The sequence below is a fragment of the Lytechinus pictus genome, chromosome 2, assembly GCF_037042905.1.
Source record: "Lytechinus pictus isolate F3 Inbred chromosome 2, Lp3.0, whole genome shotgun sequence".
Taxonomy (NCBI): domain Eukaryota; kingdom Metazoa; phylum Echinodermata; class Echinoidea; order Temnopleuroida; family Toxopneustidae; genus Lytechinus; species Lytechinus pictus.
The window spans coordinates 40783041-40799138 of record NC_087246.1 but is presented as its reverse complement, the minus strand read 5'-3'; the positions used below and the strand labels follow the sequence as shown (position 1 = coordinate 40799138).

The 16098-nt window shown below is 34.9% G+C and overlaps 1 protein-coding gene across 2 annotated transcripts; it reads left to right on the top strand.

The window, feature by feature from the left end:
* Nucleotides 1–431: 431 nt before the first annotated feature.
* LOC129271730 (scavenger receptor cysteine-rich domain superfamily protein-like) lies at nucleotides 432–9842 on the top strand. 2 transcript variants are annotated; one of them, XM_064094845.1, is made up of 5 exons: nucleotides 432–663; nucleotides 1797–2200; nucleotides 3338–3524; nucleotides 5463–5659; nucleotides 6160–9842. In XM_064094845.1, the coding sequence occupies exons 2-5, from the start codon at nucleotides 1951–1953 to the stop codon at nucleotides 6498–6500; spliced, it is 975 nt and encodes a 324-aa protein (XP_063950915.1). In that variant the 5' UTR covers nucleotides 432–663; nucleotides 1797–1950; the 3' UTR covers nucleotides 6501–9842. The 2 variants fall into 2 exon arrangements, with proteins under 2 accessions (XP_063950915.1, XP_063950914.1); XM_064094844.1 differs by having other exon boundaries at nucleotides 5463–5674; nucleotides 6160–8392.
* Nucleotides 9843–16098: the final 6256 nt, after the last annotated feature.

Here is a 16098-nt window from a genome sequence, read left to right as displayed (position 1 = left end):
GAACCTCATTTAGTTTTCGGACTAACGAACCTTCGGAATTACGAACCTTATTTCGTTTTCGGACTAACGAACCTTCGCAATTACGAACCTTCGGAAATACGAATGTATGCGCTAAAATCAACCCCCTAATATACCCTATCGTAACTAGGAAAGCACTCCTAAAAATGTCAAGAACAGACGAGTGCATAAAGCATATCAAGTAAAACATCCCTGTTACAAAAGAGAACTTCCGGTGCATCTGCACAATTGAATTGATTAAAGACTGATATTTCCAACACTTGTATAAAATATGACATCCACGTGACTGGGATGTAATTAATATTCCTAACACATGTACAATCCATAACCAGGGTTGAAATATTTACAACACATGTACATATCTTAAACTGAGAACATGTCTAATTAATGCATTAAATTTCTTCTCGACACAGGGGTACCTTTACATCTGTTTGTACGGATAGTTTTCGATTTCGGAGACATTGTAGGCACACAAAAGCAAGAAAGTAGGAGTGATGAACTTACTCAGTATGGTGGTAACCAAAAGATGAAATCATTTCAACAATAGTGCCATCATCCCCTTAAGACACGTCATAGTGCGTATCACGAAGAGAATATGAAGAACATATAGCCGTTGAAGATGGATCCTTCCAGCACAAATCAAAGGTACGAAAGAAGATGTAAAAAGACCAACTTCACAGCAAAACTATCCCAATCATGTAAATAAGCACGTAAAGATGTTCCATGTGCAATCCTTTTTCAACGATGCATATAAAATAAGAGATTTTAGTTGATTTTGAATGTCAGAGATCTATTAAGCGATACGTCTTCTCAGTACGGGGCGCCCTGTACGAAAAAAAGAATGTGGTCGTGGACTTCATTTTCATTGATTTGGTGGTTCATTGTGTGTGCTACACATTGCATGTTAGTTGATATAAGACAAGGCAAGTTTGTCCCACTCACCATCACCGGCGTAATTCCCCCAGCTTTCCTTCCTCCACGTGTGAAAAAAACGTACGTACCATCGCATTTTAAATAGGTTTTGCACGTGAGTGGAGCTTGATGTGGTAGAGCCAATCGGGTCTCTCGTACAAGCATGTACGTCATTGAATTTGAGTCAATTCAGAGACTGATTCGAGGCATTGTTCGGAGATGCATTTTAGCACTTTTTAATTGGCAATTTCCACCATATGTATTTTTATTTATTTTTTTTCAAATGACATAATGATAATCCCCACATCATTACCTTTCGATTGATGTTTAATAAGACCATTCATAATCAATATATTTCTCCTTTAAGATATCATAACTTTCTTATTTAAAATCTAATTTTGATGAAGTTTTCAGCATTATGCTTGTTTGATTTTTCTCTATTGATTCAAATCAATATTTTTCTTGGGTGGACTTGACCTATCTACATGTATGTGATGACAAAATGCTATTCAATGGAACAAATGTTTTTATCCACATAGGCTTGCATACATGTATCCGAGTAGGATTGTACATTATACCTGACTTCAAGAATTACAAAACTAAATAAGGCTTATGAACAAGATGATACATTTAAATATTAGAATTATGAATATGTGTTAATATGGGCTTAATCTTTTTCCACCACCAAGCGCAATTTTACTCTTTATTTAGATTTATAAGCATATGCATTTATTTAGTAAAAAATCAATTTAGGTATTGATTTGTGAATTTTGTTTCATTTTAATTTGATTATTCATTGTTTATTTTTTTATCATTGTTTGTGTATTTCTTTGTATTTTATGTATTTTGTACTTCTATTTCTACAGGTCTCTGATACATCATCATCAGACAAGTCAAAGTTTGTAGAGATACATCTAAATGTAAGTGTGTATCAAATGGAAGAAATATCTGGCTCTGAATCCCGTGCTCCAAGCATCTCTAGTCAAACAGAAAATCTATCACTGCTCTGAATCCCTCATCATGTCTGCAAACACCACATCCACCCAGCCATTAATTAAATTACTCTATCATCTTAAGCTTGCATGCCTGCTTGTCTTGGTGAGCTTTTCACCTTGGAAGAATGGAATACTATACACCTCATCAGCAGCAGCAGCTAGGATGTCAACTACATGTACTACTGTCATAGCAGTCACATTGGCATTAGAAACAGCTTATACTACATCCACTGGGGATGCTGGTGTGCAGCGCTCAACGGTAGCCAGTGTAGAAGGTAAGCTGTCAAGTTAAGGTAATGTTTATTTGGGAAATATACTAGTATACTAAATCAGAATATTAAAGACACATAGTAAGATAAATGTGACACACAAAAATAACATATAATATGCCAGGTGAGAAAGTAAAGTGGAATTATTTTATCTAAGTTTGGTTCGACATGTACTATAATAATTACTATATAACATTGCTGGACCAACTGAGGATAATACTTCCCACTATACTTTCAAAAGAAATGCCTGCTGTATTCATTTTATATCCCTTCAATATTAAAGTTTGAACAAAAAAAATATTTGTAATCTAGTCCTTATTGATCCATCTCCCTGACCTGGACAAATTCCAGCTCGGCTTAGCTCTAATTTATGGATAGTTGTATCTAAGCTAGCTGGTTCCAGGATAGGAAGCACGTGGCTGCTACCAGTCGTCTCCCAAGTCACCATTTTGAACTCCAATGAATCTCAGTTTTCTGTTAAAATTATGATTTAGTCACATGAAGAGCTCTCGACCAATCAAATTTTCAGTGCTGTAAGGGATATTTTCAATTCAATTTATTTTTTCATTCTTCAACATAATACAAATAAATACAAGATAAATTAATTCAATTTAAATAAAGGCATGAACAAAATTCAACATTGAATGAATGATATACATATTAAATAAGTGATTCAAATATAAATTAACATGCATGTCAAATTTAAATCAATATAATCAATATAATTAAATATAATTAAATCAATAAAATTATATATCATGAGAAGAATATAATATGCATAGTCATGAAAATATGATACTAATCTAATGAAAATGAAAATCCTCAGTGTCAATCATGCATGTTTAACAAATGAGGCAAAATTCTATCAATTTTCATGTTTTTCCTGTATCAAATAATAAGAGATTTTACTCATTGTATACAGCATGTGACAGAGCAGCTTTTCATGAAGTAAATAGAAGAAAAAAAATATCTGTTTTTTTTTTAAAGTTGTGTTACGAAAATTACATACCGGTAGTAGGTACATATTTCTCACGTGATTATGAAGTAAATTATATAATTTTTTTGTAATTGTATAATGTATTTGACATTCATTTCTTAAAGTCTCATTTATAACATACATGTACTTTTTAAATATGACTACAGCAGGTAGGCTGTATGAGTTGCGTCTTGTTGGAAGCAATGCCACCAACGAAGGCCTCCTTCAAGTATTTATGAACAACAGATGGGGCTGGGTGTACAGCTATACTGATGCTTTACATGTACATGTACATGGGAGATTGGGCGAGGTTGCATGCCATCAAATGGGATATGAGGAATATAGTAATGCAGGGTAAGTAGTTTATGTCAGCCGCAGAGTAACTAAAAGTCGCAAACAGAACAAAATGGATGCGCCCACATACCGAGATTAGTAACGCTACAGAAAATTGATAAATTCTGCTTGGTCCGACTATATTCATAGCTCTACTGCTACTGGTTGATTAAAGGTTTGAAATAGAGTCATGTGAAAGTTTTGATATGTGGATTTAGATATAGGTTTTTAAATATTCAGATTCTCTTGGTCTTTGGTGACACTGAATTTCATTTGTAATTCTATCAATTACCAGTCCTTTGGTAATATGAGCAGTCATCGGTAAAAAAAATATGCCCTGAATTCAAATGAATACGCCCCAGCTTATTATTTAGCATTCCAAGCATTGGAAGTCTTGGAGCTACTATAGACAAATGTTTTTCAGCAGATATGTTTTTACATAGGAATACTAAATTCATCATTGAAAAGGGTGTCCTAAAGGATAGGTACATGTTAAGTTTAAACATTTTAAATGCATTAATGTTGTCATTTGGCAAATTGCAAATGGATCATTTTTCTTTTGTTTATTGAAGAAATTTATATGACAGTTCCATGAAAATGATGTAAATGAGTTACACTAGGACATGATGTGAGTTTTGATTTGATTGCATTTTTTCTGAAAACGTTCTCAAGTTTTCTGCATTTAAGAATACATGTACACACATACAAATTGTTCATATATTATTTAAAAAATGTATAAAATAATGCTCACAAGATGTAACAGTGAATTCTACTAGAATTCTTTTTCTCATATAGGGGAAGGTGGGTAAGTTGAGCATAGGGGCAAGTTGAGCCACCACCCCCAGGCCAATAATGAATAAGTCAGACGTTGTAGTGGTGTCATGTATTGATGACCCATTACATAACCCTTAACCCCACCACATTGTTTTCAGCTTTGAAACAAAAAGTACATTTTTAGAGGGAAAATTACAAATTTCAGCCCAAAAAGTATAAAAGGGTGTGAAATAGATCAGTGCTTTTTACTCAACCACGTCTTTAATATAATAAAGAAATAAGAACAATATTGTTAGTCCAGGTATGGATTCTCATTCTTGTCATAGTCTTTTAATTGATGGATGCATAAGAAATGTGTGGATGTGAAAATATAGCATGAAGTTCGGACTAGGGTAATTTGAGCAAGCCAACATGGGGCAAGTTGAGCCATGGTAATTCTTATGGTAATGTATAATAAAAAGAAATAAAAAAAAACCTTAAAAGGCTTGAAAGGCAGAAAGGAGCAAATTCACATGTCAGTTCTTTTACTTTTAGAGGATGTTAGTATTTATTGAGAATTAGCAAATGAAAAGACTTTAAATAAAAAATTGATTTCCTGGTTCTTCCCGCATATATTTTGTTCCCCAGAAGGTGGCACAACTTACCCCACTGATGGGGAAAGTTGAGCCATTTGACATCTTTTTTTTTCAAAGGTCACAATGACTTTCAGTGTGGGGGTAGAAAGTTATATATAGGTGAAAAATATTTCCCAAAAATCCAATTTAAAGGCAAGGTACTTATTTCTACAAGATTATTAGTCATATCAATTCTTACATGCAAAATGCAAAAGTGTCACAACTTACCCCGCCTTCCCCTAAACATTGTTAAAGATTAATGCCAGTTGTGGTAATGATTTCTAAATGAGTTCATACAGAATCAAATAAAATGACCATCCAAGTATCTGTATGCCTATGCATGAATACAAAATATGTGCCAAAGGATTCTGGAAGAAATTTTGTAAATTGCTGAGAAATAAGCAAAATAAACATGACATTCTCATGATTTGTCTGGTCTTTTTCCATCAAAGTGCTTTTCTGTGTTGGTGATCTTCAGTGCGATCAGGTTTCAGCTTAGATTTCATGATCTTACAAGATTTGATTTCACTCATGATTAATCGAAATGTTCTGTTTTTGTTTACCCTTTCAGGATTTTGGTTGATGAAAGCGTGAAGCAGCAACCCATGCCCTGGTTGATGGCGAGAGTTAAATGTTCAGGATATGAATCAAGATTGGTAGATTGTGGACATATCAATTTTACCAGCACTCTTGTACCAGGGGAGCAGAGACTTCATGTTCCATTGAAATGTATCAAGGCACCTGCATCACAAAATGATACTCTGCAAGGTACATGTAGATATTGTGAGCATTATTAATATTTTTTTCTTAAAAATAATCAAGAGAGCAATGATAATGTGCATAAACTTGAATCACCACACCAGAATATGACATTTAACTCTTTGTGTGGTATTTTGTCCGCTCTTTTGTTATATTCAAACAGGAGTGTTTCTGTCTTAACCACAATGTAAAACAAAACACACTTATCTAACATATGAAAGCACTATCAATATAATTTTTGCATTTTTACAATATAGTTTATGCTTACATTAGCTTTTTAAAAACATGTAGAAATGTAGATATGGGAACAGCATCTAGAAATATCAGTATAATTTTGAGTAGGATGAGAGGTGGAGGAGGGGGATTTTCTTTAATATTCCTCATGTATACAAGTATATTTTCAGGTCAGAATTCTTAAAGGACAGAATCAAGAATTAAAAAGAAAATATTAAAAATAAGGGCAGATGAGTTTCTTTCACCAAATATATTTTTTCCCTACTTCAATACAGTCCAGTTGAATGGAACTTTCAGCTCTGGCATTCTGCAAGTAAAGAAATCTCCCTATCCAGGATGGCTCCCTTTTTGTGGGTTTGTTTTAGACATGATAGCAGGTCATGTAATCTGTCGTCAGTTAGGCCACACCCATGCTGACAACATCATCCGCATGAACCTCATGGTGTCTACTCTTATCTCTACTCCTGTGATAACATCTGTAGTCTGTGAAGGGTTTGAGAAGTTTCTATCAGAATGTTCAGTCATGCTAAAACCATCTTCTTCAACCTGTAATGGAATACATATTGACTTTAAGATATATTGTAGTGATACACCACTGCTTCCTTTGGGTAAGTAGATATCCTGAATGAAATTTGCTGAGTTCAATTTGTTAATCTAAATCATTTGGTGTGACAAGGCTACTGAAACTTGTGTCCAGACCCATTACTTTGCGTTTATAGAATGGTACCCCAAATTGCATTATTAGTGATTGCATTTTTGAAAGCTAGTATTGGTAATATCAAAACCACCATTTCTTCAGTCAGAATGGTGATGCTAATTTCCCCCCTCCAAACGCTAACACCACAATTCAACATATTACGTGTATGTTCATATGCGCTCACTTAATGCGTGCACCCGCTTTCCATAGTGACGTCATCGAAAATGGAGCAAACTCTCTGTTCTCAAAATAAATATTCAGATAAAATTAACCTCTTCTTCCCTTTCCACCAATCACATCAAAAGAAAGCAATCATGAATAAATACCTACGCAAACTTTTATGAATATTCATATATATTTGCCAATGTTTTGAGCGTATTTTTAGGAAAAAATACAGGGTTTCCAAAAAATATCACAACTTTCTAACCATAAATTTCGGTTGAAAATTTTACTTTATAATAATGAGGATCACTATTACCATATCATAACAAAAAAAAATGTCTAGACCACTTTTTCTTCGATATCCAGTGATCCTCGGATTTGGAGGAATTTAGAGGGAAATTCTCATTTCATCTCCAGAAAACAACGATAGAGTGAAAATGTTAAATTTACATGAGTATGCTGATCGACGGTAATCATAAGATCACATTAAGAAATATCAATATTTATTGGAACTGATATATGTCTTCAAGATTTTAAAACTTAAAAATGTTTCTTGGGGTTTATGCTCGAATCTATTAAAGTCAGTGATGGGAATCCAGTTCTGCATCGAAGGATGAGGAATTGTTTTCGCTGCTTTTACTGCATTTGATGTTTTCTTCAATGTGGTTGCAATGTTTTTTAAAGCTATTTTAAGTGTTTTATTCTGAATGATTTTCATATGACTGGAGTTATTGAAGTCCACTAAAATAAATAGCCAGATCGATTTTCTTATTATCATTATGGACATTGGTATTCTGTTTCAAGGCGGGGGGGGGGGGGGGGGGGGGCGTAATTTCAAAATGTTTGTTTTAATCGTCGTTTCTTGTAAAAATATAACAAGTATTGTCTATTCGGTAAATGCTGACCTAACTGGGCTCCTTTTATATTTACTATCAATAACTAGGATATATTCATTTGATTTGCTAATTCATTACGATTAACTTGCACGCCGAATAAAAAGTACACAATTTTCCTGCGCGCGCTCTGCATCTCCCTATGAACGCACTATCCCAAGATCATCGCGCAATGTGGCGTCCATTTCTTCTTTTACTTTTGCCTGCCGCCGAGCACACACGTAGCTAAGTACACCTCCAAAAATTGCAATTTTGATTTTTACTTATGACTCTTTAATTGTGCATTTATCCCTTATTTCAATCTTGTCTTTTGATTTAAGATTGTTTTAAGCCATATCCCACTGCGCGGAGCTCTCCGTGATATTTATTTCACGTTTTTTATCCATATTTCTTGTGAGTTTGAAAACAAGATTACGTTTCCTCGCAGATGGGTTGCCCTCGCTTCCCCTCCCCGCAGCTCCGCGCTCCCCTGTGTGTCGCGGGCGTTGATCCGACGCTTCCCTTTTCTTTATATTTCTTTAAGAAATTTTATATTCCAGGAAGTCGCTTCTCTGTTAGTGCTTTTCTTTTCGTTAACTTCCTTCTTGGCCTTCCCTTTTCAGGAAAGTAAGTTGTTACTTCTTTCTTTTTCAGATCAGCTGCCGGTCTCCAGATACTTACCTTTTTTTTTTACTTCTACACAAAAAAAAAACTTCTTCCTTTTCCTTTTAGGAATTTAGCAGGAGCCTATTTCCTTGTTGTGTTTTCTTAATGGACAAAAAAAATAAAGGAAAGATTAATACATAATAAGTTCATAATTATTACAGTTCCTTTTTTTGTGATAGTACCTCTTTGTACTTATCCTTTTAGAGATATTAAATTAATTTAATTCTCTTCAGTTCGTTTTGATCTCTTAATTTGTTCGAAGTCCTTTGATTTCTGGGGTTGGGGTTTTCACCCTTTTACCCCCCTTTCTCTCTGCTCTTGTTCTTTCTAATCGCTACTAGATTCACATTCTATGTCAGCATGATCCTCTCGTATTCTTCCCTAGACGAGCTCAACATGGCCGCTGAAGAGGTGTCCAACACTGGAGTAGTGTTTCCCATCAGTGGTAATGTAGAAAGCGACAGAGACAGACCCCTTGTGGGCTCTGACAAGGGTGGAACTGTGGATCCGAGTCCACGTGCCCATGGGGGTGGAACCGTGGATGCGCGTCCACGTGCCCGACAAAAAAAGGTGGAACCGTGGAACTGCGACCACGTGCCCGCAAAGTGATAGCCAAGGCTTCCGCGCCGGAACCTGAACCAATTTTGGGGAGCGTCATACTAGCTCAGAAAACTTCGACTCCTCCAGGGATGCCAGACCCACCAGCTATCGGGTCACGCAAAGACCGGGGGGAGAGCACGGGTCTCTCTTCCCGGCATAGACTAGGCTCGATGCCGTGTCAGACTCAAGGGAGCATCGGCAAAGGGCTACCGGCCCCTAGTCGCAAGAGACCTCGTAATCCGACCTCGTCGGACTCTGGATTTAATCTGACCCCGTCAGATTCGGCAGACCTCTCTTCTCGGTCGGTTAGCGCTCCCCGGGGGAGAGCTAGGGTGAAGAGATCAAGGCCTGCCCAGTCTCTTGTTCCTTCTTCTGCTCTGCCGTCGGAGCCGCCTAAGAAGAAGAAGAAGAAGTCCGCAGCCGTAAGCCCCGCACCACCGGGCGGTCCGCCTTCTAATTCTTCTGCCGATGGACAGTCCTCACAACTTCTCTATATGCTTCAGAGCGCCTTCGAGCTCTGCGGGTTTTTACCCCAGGCTCGTCTGCTTCAGCCGACGGTGCTAGACACCGAGCGGATCAAGCAGACATCGACCATCCGACACCTCAAGGTGCTTCTAGCGATTCTTACGAATCGCCAGCTTTCAAACCCACTCAGGCTACGCCCGTGAGCGTACAGGCTCGGCCGACTGGGGTCCGTCCTTGCGAGTCCGGCCATGGCCCATACCGCCGCCCAAGCCATTCACGGGCGCCTGCTACCCTCGGGGCTCTGCCCGGTGAGGAGACGTGGGTTGATTCCCCTCCTCGGGAGGCGGAACAGGCTTTATCGGAGGATGATTTCAATCCTGATCCTCCGGGTAGCCCGGCTCCTCAGCCGTCTGTCAAAATTCAAAATGAATTGTTTTTATCATGGCTGTACGCAACAGGGGTTGGGGTAATTACCACAAAAGTGACCAAACTTGTTAAAAAAATCTTCCAATTTATCTTAAGAAAATGCAAAAGTGCCCCAATATTTCAGTCGCTTCTCTCCTTTTTAAATAGAGTTTCTTCGAAATTGCACGTGTCCTGAGCCCATTCCTTGAAAAATAATTTCTGCATATGTAGCATGTGAACATTTTGGGTGGGGAGGATCTTTTACTTAAAGGTCAAGTCCACCCCAGAAAAATGTTGATTTGAATAGAGAAAAATCAAACTAGCATCGTGCTGAAAATTTCATCAAAATCGGATGTAAAATAAGAAAGTTATGACATTTTAAAGTTTCGCTTATTTTTCACAAAACAGTGATATGCACAACTAGGTGAGTCAGTCGATGATGTCCATCACTCACTATTTCTTTTGTTTTAGTGTTTGAATTATACAATATTTAATTTTTTATAGATTTGACAATAAGGACCAACTTGACTGAACCATATAGTATTAAACAATGCTAATGCCACATGTTCAGGGAGGAATTAATCGTTGTATCACTTGACAATGAGGAGAAAATTAGAATATTTCATATAATAAAATATAAAAGAAATAGTGAGTGGATGACGTCATAGTCTCCTCATTTGCATACCATCCAGGATGTGCATATAACTGTTTTGTGAAATTAAGCGAGACTTCAAAATGTCATAACTTTCTTATTTTACATCTGAATTTGATGAAATTTTCAGTGTTATGCTTTTTGGATTTTTCTCTTTTTATTCAAATCAACTTTTTGTTGGGGTGGACTTGTCCTTTAACAATATCAATAGTGCAGCGGAAGGGTTTTTACTTATAAGAGAATCCCCACCCTGTCCGTCTACTGAGGTAGAAATTAGATGAATACTATACTATGTAATTATTTTAATATGTAATCAATTCAATTCAATTAAACATTTATTTTCTTCCATTTCATTACATTTTTCGTAAACATAAATTCGTACAAAAAATCAATTTGTCATGAAGAATACATGTATAAATATGTACATGTTGGGTTTAAGGAGAAGGTGTATACCCTAAAAGCCGAGGCTTGTGGCGGGATACGCCTATAGACAAAAATACAATACAAAACTCTTTGAATGACCATGTAACCAAGAGTTACATTATTTTGTTATCTTTGTAAATATCATGTATATAATTTTCATTTATCAGTTTAGAATTAGAGGAACATAGATCCTTTAGACAAAATCACACATCACAGAATCAAACACCATCAATCAACAACATTCACATTAATGAAACCTGATGAAATAAACTAACATACTCATAATATAAATGATCTTTGTTCCTTTAATTCTAAACTAATAAATGAACATTATATACATGATATTTACAAAGATAACAAAATGATGTTACTCTTGGTTACATGGTCAATCAAAGAGTTTGAACATAAGTTCAAATGATACTTAGGCTTACTTAACTAAACATAGCCTAACTTTAAAGGTCAAGTCCACCCCAGAAAAATGTTGATTTGAATCAATAGAGAAAAATCTAACAAGCATAACACTGAAAATTTCATCAAAATCGGATGTGAAATAAGAAAGTTATGACATTTTAATGTTTCGCCTATTTTTCTCAAAACAGTTATATGCACAACTCGGTGATATGTAAATGAGAGAGTCAATGATGTCCATCACTCACTATTCCTTTTGTTTTTATTGTTTGAATTATAAAATATTTCAATTTTTACAGAATTGACAATGATGTAAAACTTTTCTGAACCACATCATGTATTGTTAAACAATGTTAATTCAGGGAGGAATAAAACTCAATTTCACATGAAGGGGGGAGAAAATCAGAATAGTTCATATTTCCTATAATAGAATACAAAAGAAATAGTGAGTGACGTCATCAGTCCCCTCATTTTCATACCGACCTGGATGTGCATATAACTCTTTTGTGAAATTAAGCGAAATTTTAAAATGTCATAACTTTCTTATTTTACATCCGATTTTGATTAAATTTTCAGTGTCATTTTTGTTGGATTTTTTATTCAAATCAACTTTTTGTTGGGGAGGACTTGTCCTTTAACACAGTTGTCAAACAACTACTGATATCAAGACTAACATAATTTGTTTAAGATATTGAGGGTCTCAGTGCAGAAATAAAAGTTTTGTTCATGGTCAGACGACCAATGACCTGAGAATCGAGGAAAATACAGGAAAAGATATTGTGAAGTAATGTTTGGAGGAAGATGCTTTCTCTCCATCTCGAAAGTTGTGAATCAGTTTAATCAAAATATGATTAAATATTTATAATATTAAAACTTTTATAACTACTAGGATTAGTAATTCACTTTACAATATGAATACAAACAAATAATGAAGTAGAATGGTTTAGCACAATGATATTCAGGAGAGTCTTTAATCAGATACACTAGAGTCTGCACGATATTAACGCGGCAAGATAGGGAACTCAGCCTATCTGCTGGACCAGAATAATACCGTTTATTAGGTGATCTGTCAATCGACAGATCAACTATTAATTTCGTACAAATTTTCTTTTTTATTTATTATTAGGTGATCTGTCAATCGACAGATCAACTCTTAATTTCGTACGAATTTTCTTTTTTATTTATTTATTATTTTTTATTTATTTTTATTTTCCGCCCTTTTCTTGTTAGCACAGAATCTCCAAATCTACACCATCAATTATCTTCAGAATATCATCAAATATGGGGACTTATCATGTGATGTGTATAAAACAAGTTCAAGGTCAAAAGGTCATCATGACGTCATCTAGACGCCATTTTGTAAAATCACATTATCAATCATATCTTCAATATCAATTATCAAAAATTAACAATATTTACATCACATTAACTTCAGGTCAAGTGTCAACTATCCATGTCATCAAAGGTCATGTAAAGGTCACGACGTGCGCGTCAAAATTTTAAAATGCTCAAAATCACTTTTTGACCAGAGTAAAGCCGTACGAATCAGGTCATTTTAAGCATTTCAAAAAATTGCGCGTGCGCACTGTCACGCGCGCGTTCTCGCGCGTAACGGCACTATACAACATAAGATCAGAATTTTTGTCATATCAATGCATTGATAATATAATTCTGAGTAATTTGATACCTTGATCAACCTTCTACGACAAGTAATAAAGGAATTATCCTCCATCAAAGTTTACAGCACTCACGCGCGCGCGCACTAACCTGAGACAATATATGTGCAAAAACATGCCTATACAAAACTCATTATAGCTCTTCAGGTAGTCCGTTGACCCCCAATTTTTTTTTCATATTCGAATAGAGTATGGATGGGAGATATGATTTCATGTCACATTTGACCAGCCTCGAAATTAGAGTTTCGGGAATTTATTTGAGCCCAAAAAAGTCTGATATGTTTTTTGTAGGTCTTATTTCGATGCCATGTATAATGAAATAAGATGGTGCTTATCATTTAGCATATTTATGTTCAGCACCCTCAAATAAGGGACAAGGAAATAAAATAAACATATTATTTTTATCAAAATTTGTACTTTTAAGGGACCATTGGCAACATTTATATTTATCATTATGTTCAAGCATTACCAAATCAACATATCGTAAGAAATCATGCATAACACTTAATGTGATTTTAAAATTAAAAGAGTAGGTCAAACCTTACGCATATTAAGTTAATTTTATTGTATTTTCCACCTGTCCATTATCTTGTCAGCCATGTTATTTTTTGGTAAATTAAATGTTATTTTATTGCCATGGTAATGCCTTATTTATACATTAAACAACAGAGATGTACGTGTATGTTTGGCACCCTAAATTTAGTAGAATTGAATGAAAAATAAGATTCTACAAGGTATTTTTTATCAAAGATGGTATTTTAGGGGGAATAAAATGACCCATTGCCATGGGAACAGAACACACATTTGTAAACATTGATATCAATAAATTCAAGCATATTAAGTTAATTTTATTGTATTTTCCACCTGTCCATTATCTTGTCAGCCATGTTATTTTTTGGGTAAATTATATGTTATTTTATTGCCATGGTAATGCCTTAAGATGTTATTTATACATTAACCAACAGAGATGTACGTGTATGTTTGGCACCCTAAACTTAGTAGAATTGAATGAAAAATAAGATTCTACAAGGTATTTTTTATCAAAGATGGTATTTTAGGGGGAATAAAATGACCCGTTGCCATGGGAACAGAACACATTTGTAAACATTGATATCAATAAATACAAGCATTACCAAGGCAACATCAGTTTTTATCATGCTAATGAACTAATGCGGAACACTTACTGTATTTTTTGTTCAAAACTTAATGACTGGTCAAAGTCAAACCTTATGTAGATTAAGTAAATATTTACTTTACATTCCACCTGTCCATTATCATAACAACTGTGTTAGTTTGTTTCAAAAATTATATCTTAATTGGTTGCCATGGCAATGGCTGAAGATGTTATTTATTTATTAACAGCAAGCATATATATGCTTAGCTCCCTAAAATTGGGGCAAATGAAATAAAAATCAGATTTTACAATTTTTTTGTTTATCAAACATGATACTTTTCTGGGGGGAATGAGCTGTTGCCATGGCAACGGGACATTTGAAACACTAATATTTATCATTAAATTCAAGTATTACCAAGGCAACATAATTTTATTATTCTGATGAACTCATACAGAACTCATACTGAAATTTTTGTTCGAAATTAAATGACCGGCCAAACCTTTCGCATATTGAGTTATTTGTATTTGTATTTTCCACCTGTCCAAAATCTTGTCATCCAAATCATTATTTTTTAGTATTAGATATTATCTGGTTGCCATGGCAATAGCTTCAGATGTTATTTATACATTTTGCATCAAACATATCGATGTTTAGCACACAAAGATTAGGGGAAATGCAAGAAAAATCATATTCTACAGTCCCTTTTTTAATAAAAACTGATACTAAATGATCTGTTGCTATGGCAACAGGCCATTTTGAATATTGATATTTATTGTTGAATTCAAGTATTACCAAGGCAACATCAATGTTTATCATTCTAATTTAGTTCATGCAGAACACTGACTGTATTATTTTCCCCTAAATTAATTGAGTAGGTCAGACCTTATGAATGCACATTAAGTTAATATTCATTGTATCTTTCACCTGTTTTTAACCTTATCATCCACTTTTAAAAAAAATTTGATGTTATTTGGTTGCCATGGCAATGGCTTAAGATGTTATATTTATAAAATTTAGTCACAAACATATCTCGATTAGTACCTTGAAATTAGGGAAAATGGAATGATGATCTTACTGTACATGTATTTTACATTTTTATCAATATTTTTACTTTTCTAGAGGGAAATAAGATGTTGCCATGGCAACGGGTCCTTTGCAAAATTATTTATTTTTAAATTTAATTCAAGTTTTACCAAGGCAACATTAATTTTTATCTTTATAAAGAACTCCTGCAGAACACTTTCTGTATTTTTTGTTCAAATGAGGGGGTCAAATCTTAAGCATACAGATTAAGTTAATTCCACTTGTATTTTCCACCTGTCCATTGTCTTGTCAAACATGTTATTTTTGTAAATTAGATGTTATTTGGTTGCCATGGCAATGGCTTGAGATGTAATTTACACATTTAGCAACCAAAATATCTTCAATAAGCACTGTAAAGTTAGGGGAAATTAAAGATAAATCATATTCTACAACGTTTTTTTAATCAAAATTTTTACTTTTCTGGGGAAAAACAAGCCGTTGCCATGGCAACGGACCAATTGGAACTTTCTTGATGATCTTGAATATTTCTAAATTTCATATGTATTCAATTGGGAGCCTGAAAATTGTCATTTTGGTCATCTATATCATGTTTATTTACCATTTACATGGGAATGCATGTTATTTTGGAGAAATTAATCCGTTGCCATGGCAACGGCCGAAAATGGCATTTATAAATTTACCTCCCATCTTTAAAATAAATCTTACGGCATATACTAATACTTGTGAAAGTTTCATGTTTTAGTCAAAATTTGCACAATTGTTCGGCTAATCCGCTCTACTATAAGATGGAGTAGTCCAACAAAGTTTTCTCAAAATACTCCTACTCATTGATTCTTGGAATGGCTACCAGTCTGTACCTTTGGACACAGAGTCACATTACCTAGAACTGACCATTGTAAACATTTCTCAGTGACCACTAATTCACTCTCTCAGTATGTACAGAGGTCACAAAAACTTCTGTTCTGACCATCTCGTTCTGGACTTTCGAAATCCCTACAAGGGGGGGGGGGTTAGTATTTCAAAGGGTTT

Excerpts from the sequence above, each read along its gene's own strand:
- LOC129271730 (XM_064094844.1), top strand. The coding sequence starts at position 1,951 with ATGTCTGCAAACACCACATCCACCCAGCCATTAATTAAATTACTCTAT. Across the intron at positions 2,201-3,337 it reads AACGGTAGCCAGTGTAGAAG|CAGGTAGGCTGTATGAGTTG; the intron begins GTAAGCTGTCAA and ends ATATGACTACAG. Across the intron at positions 5,675-6,159 it reads GCAAGGTACATGTAGATATT|TCCAGTTGAATGGAACTTTC; the intron begins GTGAGCATTATT and ends ACTTCAATACAG.